Source organism: Diceros bicornis, chromosome 14 (genome assembly GCF_020826845.1).
Source record: "Diceros bicornis minor isolate mBicDic1 chromosome 14, mDicBic1.mat.cur, whole genome shotgun sequence".
In the NCBI taxonomy this organism is placed as follows: Eukaryota; Metazoa; Chordata; class Mammalia; order Perissodactyla; family Rhinocerotidae; genus Diceros; species Diceros bicornis.
Genome location: NC_080753.1, coordinates 33,552,608 through 33,572,695, shown reverse-complemented (window position 1 = coordinate 33,572,695; position 20,088 = coordinate 33,552,608). Strand labels below are relative to the sequence as shown.

The 20,088-nt window shown below is 44.3% G+C and overlaps 2 protein-coding genes and 1 pseudogene across 3 annotated transcripts in view; 1 reads left to right on the top strand and 2 right to left on the bottom strand.

Moving 5' to 3' along the window:
- Nucleotides 1-20,088, top strand: part of LOC131413874 (saoe class I histocompatibility antigen, A alpha chain-like) — a 257,210-nt gene that overhangs the window by 178,030 nt on the left and 59,092 nt on the right.
- On the bottom strand, nucleotides 1,708-13,668 carry LOC131413869 (HLA class I histocompatibility antigen, B alpha chain-like). Of its 2 annotated transcripts, none has more exons than XM_058554821.1 (8): nucleotides 13,374-13,668; nucleotides 12,807-13,076; nucleotides 12,271-12,546; nucleotides 11,348-11,623; nucleotides 11,131-11,244; nucleotides 10,664-10,696; nucleotides 10,476-10,523; nucleotides 1,708-2,149 (listed from the first exon to the last, which is right to left on the bottom strand). In XM_058554821.1, the coding sequence occupies exons 1-8, from the start codon at nucleotides 13,612-13,614 to the stop codon at nucleotides 2,124-2,126; spliced, it is 1,284 nt and encodes a 427-aa protein (XP_058410804.1). In that variant the 5' UTR covers nucleotides 13,615-13,668; the 3' UTR covers nucleotides 1,708-2,123. The 2 variants fall into 2 exon arrangements, with proteins under 2 accessions (XP_058410804.1, XP_058410805.1); XM_058554822.1 differs by lacking the exon at nucleotides 1,708-2,149 and adding an exon at nucleotides 9,994-10,311 and having other exon boundaries at nucleotides 13,374-13,663.
- On the bottom strand, nucleotides 18,726-18,826 carry LOC131414275 (U6 spliceosomal RNA; annotated as a pseudogene).

The following is a 20,088-nucleotide window of genomic DNA, read 5'->3' as shown; positions in this document are numbered from 1 at the left end:
TCCTTCACTTCTTTGTCCCTGGTTTCCTTTAGCTCTTTGGGCATATTTAAGATAGTTGATTTAAATGTCTTCTCTAGTAAGTCCAAAGTCTGGGCCTCCTCAGGAATAGTTTCTGTCAATTTCTTGTTTTTTCCTCTGAATGGGCCATAGTTTCTGGTTTCATTTAATGCCCCATAATTTTTGCTGAAAACTACACTTTTAGAATACTATAATGTAATAACTCTGAAAATCAGATTATTCCCCCTCTTCCTCCCTGGGGATTGTTGTTACTTGTTGGTTGTAGTTGTTTGTTTAGTGAATTTTCTTAACTATTTTTGTATGGACTGTATTCCTTGTTGTCTGTGGTCACTGAAGTCTTAGTTCTGTTAGCTTAGTGGCCAGTTAGTGATTTGACAGAGATTTCCTTAAATGTCTGCAGCCAAAAAGAAAAAAAACATTTCCCAGTCTTTGAAGCTGAGCTCTGTGTGGGTGTATGTGTGTCTGTGTGTATGTATTTTGGGGCATGCATTCCACACTCATCCAGGCAGTTTACAACTGCCTTTGCCTTCCCTTCCTGCTTGTGTGGAGACTGAAGATCAGCCAGATGTAAGATCTCATGGCCTTCTCAGGTCTTTTCTGATCATGTGCCCCAACCTAGGTATGCACATGCCTTCTAGATTCCTGAGAATTTGTGGAAGTTTTCACACCCCGTATTGCCCAAAGCACCTCACTCCCCAGCTTTTCCTCCCAGGCTTTTCTGCATGTCTATTATTTGCACCAACTGATGTTTTTGCCCCAGGTGACAGGTGCTGACTCATTGACATTTCAATATTTTTGACAAATGCCCTTTGCCCTAGCTCCTTCTCTGCCCTGAGAGAGTTTTGAGTGAGGGGAAATAAAGACAAGCCATTTGCCTTCATCCTTCAGATTATACCAGAAAAATCACAGTTCTTTGAGAACAGGGTCCACTCTGATCCTTCTAGCACCAGGAACCCACACTAGAGGCACAGGCTGCTGTCTTCAAAATCACAGCTGAGGTAGGGCCAGGAAACGGGCCAAGGCTAAGTGAAGATACCACAAAGCTCTCCTACTGAATTTCTGTTGCCTTTTTCTGTTTTTAGCATTTTCTTGGTAGCTATAAACACTGCATGATTTTCCAGAGTTCTGATAAGTTGATTCTGATGGCTTTTGCTAGTTTTTTCATTGTTCTGTATTAGGACAAGGCCCTTGAAGTTCCCTATGCCATCATTTTCTCTGATGTTACTCCCTTAAGCCTCTTTTATTTATTTATTTATTTTTGTGAGGAAGATCAGCCCTGAGCTAACATCTGATGCCAATCCTCCTCTTTTTGCTGAGGAAGATTGACTCTGAGCTAACATCTGTGCCCATCTTCCTCTACTTTATATGGGATTCCACCATAGCATGGCTTGACAAGCAGTGCATGGGTGCATGCCCCGGATCCGACCCCGTGAACCCTGGGCTGCCACACTTAACCGCTTGCTCCACCTGGCTGGCCCCCTAAGCCTCTTTTCAATTGTACGTATGCATCACTATTCCTGGTCTTCTAAGGACTTCCAGGAAACTCATTCATTTGGTAAACATTTGTTAAATACGTACTTTATTCAGGGTACTGTATATAAGGAGTGGAGACTGAATAAAAAGAATCAAGCTCTCTCAGCCCTCAAGGATGATACAGCCTAGGTGAAGGTGGGAAGATAGGGAAAGAAATTGTGACACAACATGTTAAGTATTTTATTTATATTACTTCTGTGCTTTGAACTTCACATTATTAGTATTAATATAGACAGGATTGATTTACCTGTAAATCATTTATCATGGTTTTACATTACCAATTAATTTTTCTGCTTTCTTTCTTTCTTACATATCTCTATGACCTTGCGAATACATTTAGAGTAGATATTTTGCTAAGAAATTAACAATTATATTGATATGATATTGTCCTTTTTAATCTTATACATGAAAGATTTTCCAGTCCCAAATTCCTGGTGTGACATTGGTTTTCCCTCAGCCTTTGGCAACATTATTTCATTGTCTTCTGGCTGCCATTCCTGACAGGGAGAAGTTGGCTTCATTCTAACTGTAGTAGTTCCTTTTGAGAAAATCTGTTTTTTCTTTTGAGATCATCATTTATCTTTATCATCTGATGTTCCTGTGAAACATGAATCCACATGGGTCACTTTTTATTCATATTACTCTGTATACCTTTGCTTAATCCTTAGCCATAATCTCTTTACACAATTCCTCCCTCCATTTATTCCCTTTTCATCTTGATAAATAAATGACAAGCAATAGGATATATTGGAGTATATGAGGAAGCCATGGTGTAAAACTAATTCACCCTGAACTTTTTTCCAAAAGGGCTTGACATGGCTGTTGAGCATGCATTGTATATCTGTTTTATTTATTTATTTATTTATTTATTTATTTATTTATTTATTTATTTATTTATTTATCGCAGTAACATTGGTTTATAACATTATATAAATTTCAGGTCTACATCATTATACTTCTATTTCTGCATAGATTACATCATGTTCACTACCCAAAGACTAATTACAATACATCGTTACACACATGTGCCTAATCATCCCTTTCGCCCTCCTCCCTCCTCCCTCTCCCTCTGGTAACCACCAATCAATCTCTGTCTCTATGTGTTTGTTTTTTGTTGTTTTGTATATCTGTTTCAAGTATTTACTATGTCCCAAAGACAAGAACAATGCCCTCAAAGATAAGGATGTAACTTCCCCCACATCGACATTTCCTTAAGGATAAGCATCTCTCTCTAAACTAAGGATTGATTGCTGACCTACTGTGCTTACCTTATGACCACCCACCTTGCGACTATCAGCCTGCTGTGTTCACAGAATTGCTGTGCCGGCAAAGCAATCTAATGACTATTGTAAAAGGGACATTCCAATCATACGTGATACATGCTCTTTGACCATATATAACCACTCTGTACACTCCCACTTCTTTGGAGCACTCCATTCTTTTATGAAAGGACTCTCCTGGGCTATATGGTCCTCAGGGTTGGCTCATAATAAACTCACTCCAATTTTGATTTATAGATTGGTTATGGATTATTTGTGTCGGCAATCTTCTGGGACTTTAACTAGACTAATATTAAACCTCTTCATTCAATCACCATATATGATGTGGTAGGTAGAATAATGGTCCCACAAACACATCCAAGCCCTAATCTCCAGAACCTGTGAATGTGTTACTGTGTACAGCAAAAGGATTTTGTGGATGTGTAAAGGCATGGACCTTGGAAGAGTGAAGAGATTATCCTGATTTGGGGGGAGGGGTTAATCTAATCACGTGGGTTCTTAAAAGTGGCAGACACTGAAGAAGAATTTTGAGTCAGGTGGAGTGTTAAATTTCATCTGTAGTACTTTCTACGTCTACTAAGATATGACCATGCTTGTCTTCTCTTATTCTTTAATTAAGTGGTGAATTGCGTTAAAAGATTTAAAGTTTAAATATCCTTGCATTCTTGGGATACCTAACTTGGTCAAGATATTTAATTGCTTTATAGTACATTGGTGGATATTGTCTACTATTTTTCTCAAGATTTTCACATCTGATTTGTTAAGGGTGATTTTCCTGTAATATTTTTTTCTTACTGTTCCCTAACTGGTTTTAGGATCAATGTTATTCATGTCTAATAAAATGAGTTGTTTGGTTCTCCCATTATTTCTCCATTCTCTTGAATAGTTTATATAAGATCAGGAACCTTCTTTGAAGGTTTGGTAGAACTTACCTGTAAAACATTCTGGATATGGTTGAAGGGAAATAGAATTTTTAGAATTTTTACAACTGCTTTAACTTCTTTACTTGCAATAAGTCTTTTCACTTGCCGTAAATTTCTTCATAGTTTTAAGGTTGTTTAAATCTCTCCTGTGTCTGCAGTGACATATTTACCTGAGACAACTCTGTTTTGTTCTTAATTAATTTTGTTTATTTCTCTTTTCAAAGAAACAGCTGCTATCAGCAGGCTGGGCAGTCAGCAGTGGCAGATGCCAGATCAGCCTTGGTAAGTGGAAAGGCACATTGTTGTACCCATGCACTCTCCATCCAAATCATTATGGCCACTTTGCACAGGACTCCATGAGCAAGCCCTGTGGTGCTGGGGAGAGGCTGAGTGACAGCCTCCATCAAGTCATCTCCTCCACTCAATTACAAGCAGCCACCACAACATGGATACCCTCTGCTGTACCACATGCGTACCAGTATCTTCACCTCCCTCTGCACATGGCAAGAGGTCTATGAACACATCTCTCCTCCACCTCTCAATTTTCCAACTTTATTTTGTGCAAGTTCCTAACCAGCGAGCCAACCCATTAGCCTCTGCCCATGAGTCATTCATGCATTACTTAGGGGCATCTTTCACACCCTCCACCTCCCAGGGGCTTGTTTGGGTTTTGATTCCTAGTTCCTGGCTGGACAGCCATTCCCAAAGCTTTCATGTGTCAGCTCCCAGACTTACTGGTCTTGCTTTAGATTCTCATCTTTATATCTGAATGACAGGCATGTATTTCCTTGGATTTTTAAAAAATTGCAGTGATTTTTTTTTCAATTCAGCATTTCTAAGGGCTTTCAGTGAAAAGAATTCTATGTTAGCTTAGAAAGAATTGTTTCAAAAAATCCAGAAAAGTGTACTTTCACGAAGGACAACACTCATAGAGAGAGGTGGACAAATCATAAGTGTACAGAGGATTTTCACAAAAAGAACATTGGGATAAGCAACACCCATATCAAGGAACAACATTTCCAGCATCCTGGGAAACCCTCTTGAATCCTATTCATTCATAAACCAACCCCTCAACAAAGTAACCGTTATCTTGATTTTTAACACCATAGATGAGTTCTGTCAGTTTTTGATAGAATGGAATTATACAGTGGATACCCCTCTGTATCTGGCTTTCTCACTCAACATTATGTCACCAGGTCACATCCCTGTTGCTGTGTGTGGGTGTAGCTTATTCACTCTCATGGTTATAAGGTGTTCCATTATATGAATAGACCACACTTCTTGTCCTCTACTGTTCATGGGCATTTATTATATCCAGATTTTACAAATCATGCTGCTGTAAATAATTTTTTCATGTATTTGGCACACATATGTATCATGTCTATTGGGTATATAACTAGGAGTGGAAATGCTGGATCATATGGTGAGTGAATGTTTGGCTTTAGTAGGTACCGCCAAAGAATTTTTCTAAGTATTTTAATCAATTTACTCCCCCAATAGCAATATATGAGAGCTATGATTAATCTAAATTCTTGCCAACAATTGATTTTGTCTGACTTTTTCATTTTAGCCATTCTGGAAGGTGTGCAGTGATACCACATCATGGTTTAATTTGAATTTCCCTTCTGAACAAAACTGTTGAGCAATTTTTCATAAATTTATTGGCCATGAAAATATCCTCAGTAGGATGATGAAGTGGACTAATTGTTAGTGACTGAATGGGACTCTAGTAATGTGCCAGCATCTTTTAATTGTTATGGTCCTTTTACTATAAGGGATCTGTAGTCAAAGACCAGAGGGTGGCCTGTGGTATAATAAAAATATTTGGTCTTTATCCCTGGTTCCTGGCTCAGAGCTTCTCAAATCTTTGGAATCTGCTGAGTTGTAAGAGTATCTTTGGGATGCTAATGAGATGACTTCTGGCTGAGGGGTCCTAGATAGTTTCAGGTCGGGGCTGGTCACTGACAGACTAAGCTGTGATTAGAGGTTTGGAACTTTCAGCCTCACTCCTCAAATCCTGGGGGGAAGGGCTGGACGCTGAGTTCAATCACCCACGGCCAATGATATAATCAATCATGCCTATGTAATGAAACTTTCATAAAAAACTCTGACATGACAGAATCTGAATTGGTGAACACATCCACATGCTGGGAGGGAGGCACACTCGAAGTCCATGCTGTCAGAGGCTCCTGTGCTCAGGACACTTCCAGACCTCACCCTACATACCTCTTCATCTGGCTGCTCACTTGTATCCTTGATAATAAACTGTAATAGTAAGCATAGCATTTTCCTGAGTTCTATGAGTTGTCTAGCAAATTATCAAACTTGAGGGGGGAACCCCTAACTTTGTAGCTAAGTCGGACAGATGTGCAGGCAACATGGGGAACTGACACTTGAGACTTGTGTCTGAAGTGAGGGCAGTCTTGTGGGACTGAGCCCTTAACCTGTGGGTCTAATGCTAATTCCAGGTAGTTAGTGTCAGAATTGAGTTGAATAGTACGACACCCACTTGGTGTCTGAGAATCAGATTATTGGTTGGGTGGAGGAAAAAAATTCCTCACCATCCCACAAAGAAATTCAGAGTAAGAGTGAGTAAACCTTAGATGACCTTGAATGTCATTTATTAGTCACCTGTTCTTCCACCTAAACCTGAGTGCCTACAAAGGACCAGATGGAGTTCCAGTCTCAGATCATTGCTCTAAAAATTGAAATCTGTCATTCTTTTTCCGTCCCTTGCCCCCTAGCACCTGCATTAGGAGAATTCCACACTTAATGAATCTTGGTGGGAGGCAGAGACCACCTCCCTCCATGAGAGAGGAAAATCCACTTTCCCAAACATTCTTGCAGATGGACACAGCATGAGGCTTAAGCTCCACCAGTCAGATGACCACGTCAGACTCTGACTCAGGACATGGTGACACAGAGATGCTGCAACTGTACAGAATGCATTTGGCAAGGGTGGCATGAGTGGCAGCAACAACATCCAGTTGCCAGGAGCAGTAGTGACAGCAGTCCCAGCCCCAGGGTTCAGGGTCCATCATGAAGGGTGTCAGTGGTGTGAGCAGTGACATCTGTACCTAGCAGCAAGGGCAGTGGTTCCTATGTGGGACCCAACTGAGAGTGGATTGTTGATTTTGTTCCTGACTGTATAGACTCAAACCTGTTCTGTGGTCCTCTCCAAAATAATATAAGTCCCCAGTATTATTTATATATATATATGTGTGTGTGTGTGTGTATACATATATATATATACATATATATATGTATATATATGTATGTATGTGTATATGTATAACTTTATGTCTAAACTAGAAAAATTTTGGATTCCATTGTTTGCTCCAAGAAGTGAGTGAAAAATCTATCTGGGGAATAATTTCAGAGAGCAAGGATTCAGAGTTTTTTGTTATGCTGAACTGTGAACCACTTCCTAAATCTTCCACCTGACTATACACTGTGGTAGAGGAAACAACATGTATTTCCTGACATCACTTCTCATAATTGATAATACAGGTCCTCCCTTTTCTTTCCTAGGGAAAAAAAATTAATATGGATTTAGGACCCCCTCCCCACCCTGGGCACTCTCTGATCACTGACCTCAGTAGTTCCCAATCTGGCTGAGCACCAGGACTACTTGTGGGGCTTCTTACAAAATGCTCGGGCCTCTTCCCAGACCCAGCATCTCAGAGTATTAGGCAAAAGACCAAGGGATCACTTATTTCACAAACCCTACAGGTGAGGCTGATTCACAGCCATGAGGGAATCCTGGTCTGCGTTCTTGCCACTGAATGTGTGATCTGAAGACCAGGAGCATCAGCACCTTGTTATAAATACAGAATCTCACACTCTACTCCAGACTTGCTGAATCTTAACCACATGTCCAGGGGATTCCTGTGCACAGGAAAGTCTGGGACTCCCTGACCTCTGTGCCTTCTAGATGTGGTGTCAGAACTGTGCAGTCTACCCTGGGTGTGTGGTCTGATCAGAGCCCTTAGCACTGAGGAGGCCAGGGTTCAGTCCTTGTTCCTTTCTCTCCTATAGTGATCACTCCCTTGGTAACTTCATTGGTTCTCAAGGCTTTAAATATCATTTATATGGTGTCACCTCCCAAATCTATTTCTCCAACCCAGATATTTCTCCTAAACTCCGGACTCATCTTTCCAACTGCCAATCCAACTATCTCACTTGCATTTCTAATAGACATCTCAGATTCAACATCTCTTAAACCAAATTCCTATAAATATGCTTCTTCCAGAGTCTTCCCTACCTCTGCTGACAGCAACTACATCTTTCTACTTGCACAGTCCAAATTTCTGGGTCTCCTCCTTAACTCTTCTCATTCCCCAGATTAATCCATTAGGAAATGCTGCGAAGTCCATCCTCAGAACGTATCCAGCATCCAATCACTTCCCACTATTTCTACCACTCACACCAGTGGAAGCCGTGGACACCTCCAGCCTGGAACACTGCACTAGTCTCCTGCTGCTTCCCTTGTGCCTTCCCTTTGCCTCCCAATTCTGCTCTCAGCACAGCAGCCAAAGTGATCCTTTTAAAGAAGTCATACCTTGTCCCTCTCCTGCCCTAAACTGTCTTGTAACTCCCCATCTCACTCAGAGCAAAGGCCAAAGCCCTTCTAACATCCTCCAGGCCTACATGGTCTGGCTGCACCTCTATCTCATCTCAATTGCTCTCTGCTCCAGCCTTACTGGCCTCCTCGCTCTTCCCCAAACACATAGACACACTCCTGCCCTAGCACATTTGCCCTGGAGGTTCCCCTGCCTGGGAAGAACTTCCCCCAGACATCCTCGTGGAGAATTCCTCATGTCCTTCACATCTTTCCTCAAAAGTCACCTTCCCAGTGAGGCCCACACTTACCTTCCAAATTAAAAGAGCCATCTTCCCTGTCCCCACCCCCACCCTCTGGATTGCCTTCCCCACTGCATTTTTTCCATAGCAATTGCTACTTTCTAACATAAACACTTTCCTTATTTACTATGTTTATAGTATATAGTCTGTCTCTTCCCACTACAGCATATGCTCCACAAGGCCAGCAACTTCTGTTTTCACTTCAACTTTTCATCTGTTTCTTAGTTGCAAAGATAGTATGTCACACATCTGGCACACAACCAATATCAGTTGAATGAATGATCAGTGTAGAGCACCTCCCTAATCTACAGACAGTATCTTTATTAATGTAACCTCAGGCCACACGCTGTTTTGTGGCAGCTACAGCACGACATCCTCTCACACTGACATCAATGCCACCTGTACTTTTCTCACAAGTGCTGCTCTCCCTCCCATACCAACCCTCCTGTACACCACAACACACAATACATTTCTCTCGTCGGAAAACAATGATCTTTGACTATGGGTCCTATTTTCTAACCAAATATAAATCTACTCTGCTTTATACAATAGAGTTCAGATTGGAGACAGCACTAGGATGACTAGAGCTAAGGGCCAGGACAGAGGGCAGGCTAGAGAGCAGAAGAATCCCAACAGGAACTTCTCTAGCATGAGAAACTATGGGATCCTTCCTCTCTAATTCCAGAATCTGGCTCCTTTGAGAAGGTGGGGAAAAGGTGGAAATGACAATCAAGCCCTAGAAGAAGACAGAGCTGGACGAGTCTGAAAATTCATCTCTGGACACCACACAGATGCCTGTGTGCAGGGGCTACCTGGCCTTGTGGGGACAATGACAGGCCAAACTCCTGCTGCTGTGAGAGATGGGGGACACCTAGAAGAGAATGAGATTAGAACTCACAAACAAGAACAAGAACAGGCCCAACCTCTACAGAAACAAAGAAAGAACAAATAAAAAATCCAACAGAGGAGCTGAGGGCCAGACCCAGGCCTGTGCCTCAGCTGACCTGGCCACATGAAGCCCTCACTGCCTGCAGTCCTGGTGACAAGGCCCAGGTGATGTCCCTGTCACTGTGATCACAGGTCTTGGTGGGACAAAGTTCTACCTAAGGGACAAGGACAAAGGAGCAGAGAGATTACCCAGCCAAGGAGTGACCACATCAAAGCCCACGATGCACTGAGCACTGACTGGACACAAGCCCCGTCCATGCTCGGCTCCTCACAGCCCTCTCCTGTCCCCACCTGCCACAGACTCAGGAGAGCAAATATATGGCTTCTGGAAGTTCTCAGTGCTTCCCTTTATTTCCTTTCTCAAATTTTAGGATCTTCTCCTTTAATTCACCCACCAACACCTCATGGCTTGAAATTGAAAAAACAAATTCATATACAGATGTTTATTTTCAATAAGGAAGAAGTTGCAACTCAGTGCAACATGAAGTAAAGACAGGAATGGAGACAGCCCAGCCCCACCTCTGCTGGCACAAGAAAGTGGATCAGGGAAGAATACAGGTCAGTGAGGGGAGGGGATTGTGGGGGAGACCAGTCTCCCCACCTCCTCACATTATGCAATTAGGAATGCAGACACATTCAGATGCCCTTTGCAGAAAGAGAAGTCAGAGATTCCTGAAGTCACAACGGAGGGTGCAATGGGAACAAATCCTGCATCACTCAGTCCCCCACAAGGCAGCTGTCTCACACTATAGAAAAAAATAATTATGAACAAATTTAAGTCCCTCGCTGTAATTGGTGACATTCTAAATGGCCCACCACATGCTCAAAATGTCCCAACCAAAGAATCCCCATAACCCAGTCTGTCCCCTCTGCCACAACCCCTCCCACTTCAGGGCCTCCAGAGTCTCACCTTTGGGATCAGTGAGAGACACATCAGAGCCCTGGTCACTGTCACTGCCTGGGGTAGAACAAAACACAACTCGGTCAGAGCCCACAGGATATAAGACTAAAGAAGGGACTATGAGGTGGGTGAGCTCCCCCATGGGCTCCTGTCTACACTATCACAGTGGTCTCAGGGATCACCACCCCCATACTTACTTGCAGCCTGAATGTAGCTTCCTCCTTTTTCACCTGTGAGAAGAAAACATCCTGTGAGAAGCCAGGAAGGAGGCAGGGCCATGAGGTCCTAAAGGAACCCCCTAGTCTTGGACCCCAGAGAAGTCTCCAGAACTGTGATTACAGACCTAAAGCAGAATCAGGAAGCCTAGGGACAGTACATATGTGGAGACTGGACCAACTGCCCTCCTGCAGGTCTGTCCTCACCAACAACCTTCCCCTCTGACTTGTGACTGCTGGCAGTCAGGTACCCATTACCAGACTCATCAAGGTGATAAATTTGTCCTCCATTTTCACATGTGCTTTACTAAAAAGTAAGTGTTAGCCCCAGACTAGGAAAGTACATGTGCCTTGGATGGGACTTCCCATTAACGAGGCAGGACAAGCTTCTACCTGGGCTTGACACCCCCTAGTGCGACAAGAAAACTCCGACCACACCCCTTCCCTACCTGAGTGCTTCTTCCTCCAGATCACAGCTCCAGCCACCACAGCTCCAGTGACCACAAAGAGAACCAGGCCAGCAATGATGACCACAATGGGGATGGTGGACTCAGGAGGCCGCTCTGGGAAGGAAAGGGAAGGTAAGGGCTCTGACCCTGCTGAGTTCTCCAGAAGGCCTCCGGATTTCCCTGAGAAGAGGCTCTGAGCCCGTATCACCCTCCTTACCCCATCTCAGGGTGATGGGCTCAGGCAGCCCCTCATGCTGCACATGGCATGTGTATCTCTGCTCCTCTCCAGAAGGCACCACCACAGCCGCCCACTTCTGGAAGGTCCTGTCTCCTGCAGGCCTGGTCTCCACAAACTCGGTGTCCTGGGTCAGGTCCTCCCCGTCACACTGCCAGGTCAGGGTGATCTCCGCAGGGTAGAAGTCCCGGGCCCAGCACCTCAGGGTGACCTCATGGTCAGAGATGGGGTGGTGGGTCACATGTGTCTTTGGAGGGTCTGAGAAGAAGGGTCAGAAAATTCAGGAATTTTACATCCCTCTTGGGGCCACTGAAGCAGTGCTTATGTGACCATCCTGAGCATGGACAGGACAACTGGAGTGGGGGAAGGGAGCACAAAAGCCAGACACCAGGCTGGACACAGGCATCCGGAATAATCTCTGTTCTCTGAAAATTTCTAGAATCAATGTGAGACATCCTAGGGTAAGAGACAGGTCACTGAGGAGGAGAAAATGGATTTCTGATCCTGACCTGAGTGGAGGCGGAGGGACTCAGAAAAGCTGGAGTCAGACCTCAAACACATAGAGTGTGAGTCAGAGAACAAGGCCTGAGAAAGTCTCCATGGTTTCCAAAGCCACTGCCAGAGTTAAAGAGAACCAATGATCAGTTGTTTCAAGAATGGCTTCCCCCTCCATCCCAGAAGACACTGCATCCCTTAATTGTCTTCAGAGAAGCATAGGCACTCTGGGCAAGTCACTCTCTGGCACCTAATCTGAACACCCAGGTGGATTCCTCACTCTCCTGGCAGATGGGAGGCGCCTATTCTGGCCTAGATCTTATTTCCCTCCCCCAGTAGAGGGATGTCAGCCCAAGCCTGAGGGGAGATCCAGGAGGCACCTTCCGTCCCTCGTCCCTCGTCCCTCGTACCTGCGCGCTGCAGCGTCTCCATCCCGTCCTCCAGGTATCTGCGAAGCCACTCCACGCAGTCCCCATCCAGGTAGGCCCTGTTATGCTGAGCTTCACCGGCCTCCTCCCACTTGCGCCGGGTGATCTGAGCCGCCGTGTCCGCCGCGGTCCAGGAGCGAAGGTCCTCGTTCAGGGCGAGGTAATCGGCGCCGTCGTAGGCGAACTGACTGTACCCGCGGAGGAGGCGCCCGTCCGGCCCCATGTCACATCCACAAAGCCACTGCAAGGTATGAGACCCTGACCCAGCCACTAAAGTCAGCCCCGCCCCGCGGTCAGCCCCGCCCACTTGGTCCCGCCCCCGCTAGAGACCTCTGGGCGGTGATTGGCCAGAGCCTTTTCAGTCTAAACCCGAAAACAAAATCCCAGCGAATCCCTGTGGGCTCTTCCCGGATTAAGGGCCCTGTTTGTGGAGCTCGGGGTGACGCTCTGACGCAGAGACTCAGGGCGACCCTGGGGTTTGGAAGGTCGTGACCTGCACCCGGGCCCGCGTCGCTCACCGGCCTCGCTCTGGTTGTAGTAGCCGCGCAGATTGTTCAGGCCCACTCGGAAATTCTGTTCGGTGACCTTGTAAATCTGCGTGTTCCGCTCCCAATACTCCGGCCCCTCCTGCTCCACCCACGGCGCCCGCGGCTCCATCCTCGGACTCGCGGCGTCGCTGTCGAACCGCACGAACTGCGTGTCGTCCACGTAGCCGACGGCGATGAAGCGGGGCTCCCCGCGGCCGGGCCGGGACACGCCGGTGTAGAAATACTTCAGGGAGTGGGAGCCTGGGGGCGGGGAGGGGCTGAGAGCCGGCCCGGCCCCGAGGTGGATGGGGCCGGGAGGGGGGAAAAGGAGAGGGAGTCGTGAGACGGAAATGGGGCGGCAAGAGACCCGACTGGAAGAGAGGAAGGGACAGGAGGCCGGAGAGGATAGGGGAGGAGTCAGGGCGGGGCGGGGCCGAGGTTGGGGTTCAGGGCGGGTGTCGGCGGAGACGCGCCTTCCCCGGGGGTTCTGCGCCCCCGCCGCGCGGTCCCCTCACTCCGGCCCCCGCAGAGGCCGTTTCCTCCCGACCTCGCACTCACCTGCCCAGGTCTCGGTCAGAGTCAGGGACCCCGAGAGCAGAAGGAGGAATGTTCCGGGCGCCATGACCCTCATCCTCGGATCTGTGGAGAATCGGGCGCCCTGACCCTCATCTTCGGGTCTGTGGAGAATCTGGAGTGCCGGTGGTTCCGTGAAGACTGTATTACCGGAAACCGCGGAGACGCTGATTGGCTGCTCTAGAAACCGGACACGCAATGGGAGTGGGAACTGCGGCCGCGTCATGAGTCTCCAGGCGGGAGGCCCTGACACAGGTTGTGAGAGGGAGAAGTGAAACTCAGGGAGATGGGGACTCCCCAACACTGAGCTTCCCCGCCCCAGACACCGCCTTCGGGCCTGACTCCTGAGAGCCACGTCCGGGGACCTGGGACTCTGCCCTGACCCCTCTCCTCCTGCACCGAGAGCTCTTTGTCACACCGTCTCCCTGAGTCCTGGACCAGGGGCTGAGGAAACCAGGAAGCGATTTCCAAGTTGGGCTCAGCCCCTTTTCCTGCACTGTTCTTTCCGGAATCCTTCCTGCTGAACTGAACTCCCTGCCTCTCATCCCCGACATCTCCCCCTGGACTCTTCTAGAAGAAAACTCACCCCTAGGGAACTTGATGCCAGAGAGTGAGCTCCCCCTGGGAATGGAGGTGCAGGGACAGGGGTTTTGGCTGTAAACCTGCAGGAGTTGTGCCTGAATACACCAGATAGAGGTTCTTATGGAGACCAGGTTACTTTTTGTTCATTAACTACAGTGGGTAACACAATCTTGAAAACCCCTGAACATCAGGAATCTAATCTGTGAAACTGATTTTGGCCCCTTATTATAGAAATGTGTCTAAATAGCCCTGCAATCAGACTCACAAAGCTCCTAAATTTTAACTTTCCCAAACAGTATATCAGTGACCACTGTGTTGTTGTATTTTAAAATTATCTTCATTCCATAGCCTTGAGTTTGTCTGTGTGAGTCCCATATATGTTCTCAATACAAAGAAGCATATGGAAGTGATACTGATACTGGCTCAACACAAGGTTGACATGAGGGAAGCCATACAGTAGAAAAGAAACAAGGGAGACTTGTGTTGAGCTGGGATCAGTACCCAAGCTCTTAATCTCAAATTCGTGTGCCCGATGCACAGTAAACCAATCACTGAGCCATTGGTGCTTGGAAATGAAGAAAGGTTTTATTCTTATTTGAATTGGCCAAAAGGAGATGGTGGGAGGATGAGTTCTCTCAAATCCGCCTTAACAAGAGAAGAAAGCAGGGGGTTTTATGGAGGAGCTAAGGGGCTTGGCAGGAGGAGTTTCAGAGAAACAAAGGGGTAATCTTTCACTCCAGAGAAGCCCTTGGGCGATCTGACTTTTGGGCATCAATTCTGGGGGCTGGTCATGTGGTGATTGCAACCTCCCCTAAGGCATTCTCTTTCTTCTACAAAACAAGCTCACAAATTCTTGTGACCCCCTGAGTCACCCTTCAGGTTAAACAGCAGACTGCAAAACACAATCATGATCTACTGTAACCCTCAGGTACTGGCTTTAATCCCTACTCTCTTCATCTACGTCTGTGGTGGGAACAAAATGGAAAGGCAATCATATTCATATTGAATATCTACAATAACCCTCAGGTACCCAGCTTCAAAAGCACAATTTGTTACTGTAAATTTCAACTAGAAGAGTATACAAACTTTAATCACCTCAAAGGTACAAGTATTTAGTGCACTCAAAATGCCCTTCACCAATGCTCATGCATGGCCTATATTTATGAATTGAAACTGTCGGGGGAAGAGGGAGAATCACCCTCTGCCCTTTCCCTTAAGGTTCTTCTGGCTGGCCAAATAATCAACAAGACAGGTTAGCAGGAGAAAATAATACCAAGTTTAATAACATGTATACATGGGAGAAAGCAGGGACACTGCGTTTCTCAACACAATAGCAGAAATTCTGTCTTAAATATAATTTTCAGCCAATGACAAAGGAGGATTTTGGGGGTGGGGGGAGTCAGTTACAGGAGATTACCACTAAAGCACAGTAAACAAGAGTAAGGTTTATTATGTAGCTCAAGGCCTCACCTTCCACACTGATAAGTCACTAGAAATGAGCTCATCCCCCTCTCTTCTCCAAACAGAGAGCAAGATACCTTTACAAATGGAGATTTCCCTTACAAATGTAAATGATTGTCTGGCAACTCTTCGCAGGGTCATCTAGAGAATGTGGCCAGAGAGACAGAACTTCTGATAAGAGGGGCTTGTTGGTGCCTTTCCTATTGTAACATTTACCCTACGTTATCTTTACAGCCATCATGATAGATCTGTTCCAGGAAGGAGCTACCATGTCAAATTCTTTAGGCAGTTAGTGGGGGAGGTCAAATGTCCCTAGAGAAAACAACCAAGGTAAAGAGATAGATTTCAGGGTGGCCAAATCTTGATCTCCCACAATACCTAAGAGATATGCATATCTTATTGGGGCACTTGGTATTATTTTTTTTTACCCTGATTAACATAAAGAGGCAATTGGTTTTTAGGCAGCCCCACAGAATGTAGTAAATACTAGATGCAAAGAATATCCTGCTAAACCCTATAGATACATATTTACTAAAAATCTATATAACAATGGATTTAAATTTGAGAATTCCACTGCTTTAGGATTCTTTCCCTCTGCATCTTTCCTCACTCCTGCTTCTCCAGCCCTTTTCTGTCCCTCTCACTCCTCAGGCCTTCTTTTCCCCTTAGTTTCCACCACCCACTCACTCCTGAATTGTGGCACCAGTGCCACCCCCTCACTTGCCACCCAAGGACTCTTCTCCCCACAGGGGTCAGTGATCCTGCTAAAGTGAGTCAAGATGTGTCATTTCTTCACTTACAACACTCCAGTGATTCCATCTCACTCTTGGGAAGCCTCTAGAATGTAAAGCACATGAGCATAAGGGCTTTGGGCTATGTAGGTCAAAATTGTATCCCCAACATAGAAGGCCGTTCCTGGTACATAGTAGGCGTTAAATTAGTTGTTGTTGAATGAATGAATAATTTGACTGTATTAGAATTTAGTTGCATCGCAAAATCAGAAAAGGTTTTATTTCATGCAACTAGTGTGCATATCAGTTCATAAATTCATTCCAGTGGAAAAAATGCTATATGCTTATCTGTTGCACAGTGAGCCTATTTATTAGTTTCCTATTATTGCATAAAAATTACTTAAAAAATTACATAAAAATAAACACTTGCTTAAAACAACACCCGTTTATTTGCTTACAGTTCCTAAGTAAGAAATCCAGGCATGGTGTGGGTGGGTTCTCTGTTCAGGGTTTCACAAAGCTGGGTGGTCGCCTTGAGGCGGGATCCCCCTTCAAACTCATATAGAGCTGTTGCAGAATTCTGTTTCTTACAGTTATAAGACTGAGGTCCCTGATTCCTTGCCTCCTGGTGGAGGGGGAGTGGGTGCTGGTCCCAACTCCTAGTGGCCACCAGCATTCTTTGCCATGTGGCCCTCCATTTGCAAAGCCAACAATGGAGAACCCTCTTCACATTGAATCCTTCTCACACTTTGTGTCTCTGCTCAGGAAGAACCCACTCCTTCTAAGGGCTCACCAGATTAGGACTGTCCCACCCAGAGTAATCCCCCTGTCTTAAGGTCAACTGATTTGAGACCTTAATTATACCTACGATGGGAGATCAAGATTTGGCCACCCTGAAATATCTAGCTTTACCGTGATTGTTTTCTCTGATGGACATTTGACCTCCCCCACTAACTGCCTAAAGAATTTGACATAGTAACTCCTTCCTGGAACAGATCTTCCATCTGATGGCTGTAATATAATGTAAAATAGATGTTACAATAGGAAAGGCACCAACAAGCCCATGTTATCAGAAGTTCTGTCTCTCTGGCCACAGTCTCTGGATGGCCCTGCGAGGAGTTGCCAGACAAACATTTACATTTATAAAGGAAATCTCCATTTGTAAAGGTATCTCCCTCTCTGTATTGGGAAGAGGGGGGATGACCTCATTTCTAGAAACTTATCAATGTGGAAGGTGAGGCCTTAAATCTGCATAATAACCTTACTCTTGTTTACTGTGCTTTAGTGGTAATCTCCTGTAACTGACACCTCCCCACCCCCAACATCCTCCTTTGTCTTTAGCTGAACATGGTATTTGAGATGAGAATTTCTGCTATTGTGTTGAGAAACTCAGTGTCCCTGGTTTCTCCCATGTATACATGTTACTAAACTTGCTATTATTTTCTCCTGCTAACCTGTCTTTTTAATTATTTGGCCAGCCATAAGAACCTTAAGGGAAAGGGCAGAGGGAGATTCTCCCTCTTCCCCCACACTACAAAATCCCTTCACAGCAGCACCTGCATTAATGTTTGATTGACTAACTGAGGGGAAGGTGAATAACCAGGGGGTGGTTATTGGAGGTCCTTCACAGAATCAAGCTAGCTTGGCCTGGTTCTTCCTTTTCTGTTTAATTGGGTCACAGTTGTAAATTGAAGTTCAGGTAAATAGACTGTTTAAATGGTGATAAAATACATCCTGTGTATTAGCCATGAAAATTCTCCTTAAGTCCTAAAACCAAATGACATGTTTAATATCTTATAGTTAATTTAGAGCAAATGAAAATTAAAGTGCAATAATTCGTTTTCCTCCTTAGACATTGTATTAGTTATCTACTGCTGCATAACAAATTACTCAAAACTTAGCTGCTCAAAGCAACAAACATTTATTATCTCCCAGTTTCTGATGATCAAGAATCTAGGAGAGGTTTACCTGAGTGCTTCTGGCTCAGGGCCTCTCTCAAGGTTATCAGCCAGGGCTGCATCATCTGATGGCTTGACTGGAGCTGGGGGATTCCCATGAAATATGGCTCACTCATATGGCTGTTGGAAGAGGGCCTCAGTTTCTAGCCACATGGACCTTTCCATAGGGCTGCTTATGACATAGCAGCTGGCTTCCCCCAGAGCAAATGATCTGAGAGAGAGAGAGAGAGCAACCAAGATGGAAGCTGCAATGTGTTTTATGTCCTAGACCCAGAGTCACACACCATTCCACCAGCCTTACTCTATCAGTTAGCAGTGCATCATTAAGTGCAGCCCACACTCAAGAGGAGGGAAGTAAACTCCACCTCTAGAAGAGAGGAGTGTCTAAGAATATACATACAGATTAAAACAAAAATTAAAATTAAATATTATTTTAGGATTTTGTAAGTCAAATGTTTCTTTTATCTGATTCTTTTTTAATGCTTTAAATTTATCTTTTGGAAAGTAATGATTAATAATAAGTTTGAGACCACAGAAAGGAGCTACAACAATATTTCTAAGTTTTTCTTGCAAATGCCTTTAATAATAACGTTTTGTTTTCTTTTAAAAATAAGCAATACTTCATGAATTTTCTTGTCATCTTTGCACAGGGGCCGTGCTAATCTTCTCTGTTATTCCAATTTTAGTATGTGTGCTGCCAAAGCAGGAACAATATTTCTTCAATAAGAAAGAAAAAGTTGAACGAAGTTGAGAACATATACTTAATAGCTAGATTAAATGGTCCCAAGACTTCCATGCCATAACAATAATGCCTATAAACTAATCTTTGTTTTTGCTTCAAAGTTTTGTTTCCTTTGTTAAGAATGCCAAAAATATTAGCTAAAACGCCAATTTCTCACTCAAACATCATCTTCTAAAATATTTACCTAATCAGATTGCTTTTCAGTTAGAAAAATGTGATTCTCATACCTCATTCTATACCAGGCTTAGAATCATGACAAGAATTTTGGTGTGATGCGATAGACAGAAACGGTAATTTCAATCTGGGAACAAAGTTTTCCAAATACTGACTATTCAGTTGACATCTTACAATAAATTTAACATCTTTCACTGTGTTTTTCTATGACATTTGGTAGATAGGATTTGGACCCCAGTGTGACTCTAAAATGTATTGTTATTATGTTCCTCTAAATTTTTTTAAAGCATCTTTATTGTGTTTTCCATTCATATTTTCTGCTCTATCACTAGTTATTCCTTTAAAAATTTTCCAGTTTAACTTATATTGATCAACAATGTACTTTTCCAATTCTGTAAATGTATTTAGTCCAGTGAGGTTAAATGTAAGCAGCACATCAAATCCTTCACAAGATAGAATTACCTTGCACATCAGGTTGAACATTGTATACGGGAAAATCTAAAGAGATGCCAGTGAGCAAAAGATCATATGACCCATTTCTAGCCGATACTAATTTTTTATGGTATCCTGACCCTCTTTCTTACGTGGCTCATAACATTGGCTGTGGCTTTGCTCCAATGTGGTAGCCCTTGATGAGGATTGTGGCCATGAACTTTGGTAATTTCTTTTCTCTTTCATTTAAAAAAAAAAACTAACCAGCAAAGCATCACAAGCTTCAGTTTGAAAAATGTCAGTTTAAGAGGTTATGACCAAGTAAATACCTGGGCACCCTCGACTGGTGTAAGAAGCAGAACCTATGAAGCCACCATGGGTGCCTCGCCAACCCCATCCTCCAGATGTAACCTCTATCCTAGACTTGTGTTTACTATTCCCTTGAGTTTCTCTAAAGATTTTACAGTAAGTGTATATATCACCAAACCAAAAATTATTTAGTTTTGCCTGTTTTTAAACTTTATGTACAGTGAAATACTGCATGTATTCTTTTGTGACTCAACATTCCCTGTAGGAGAATTATTCCTCACATGTGAGGCTGTTGCTCACTCATTTTTACT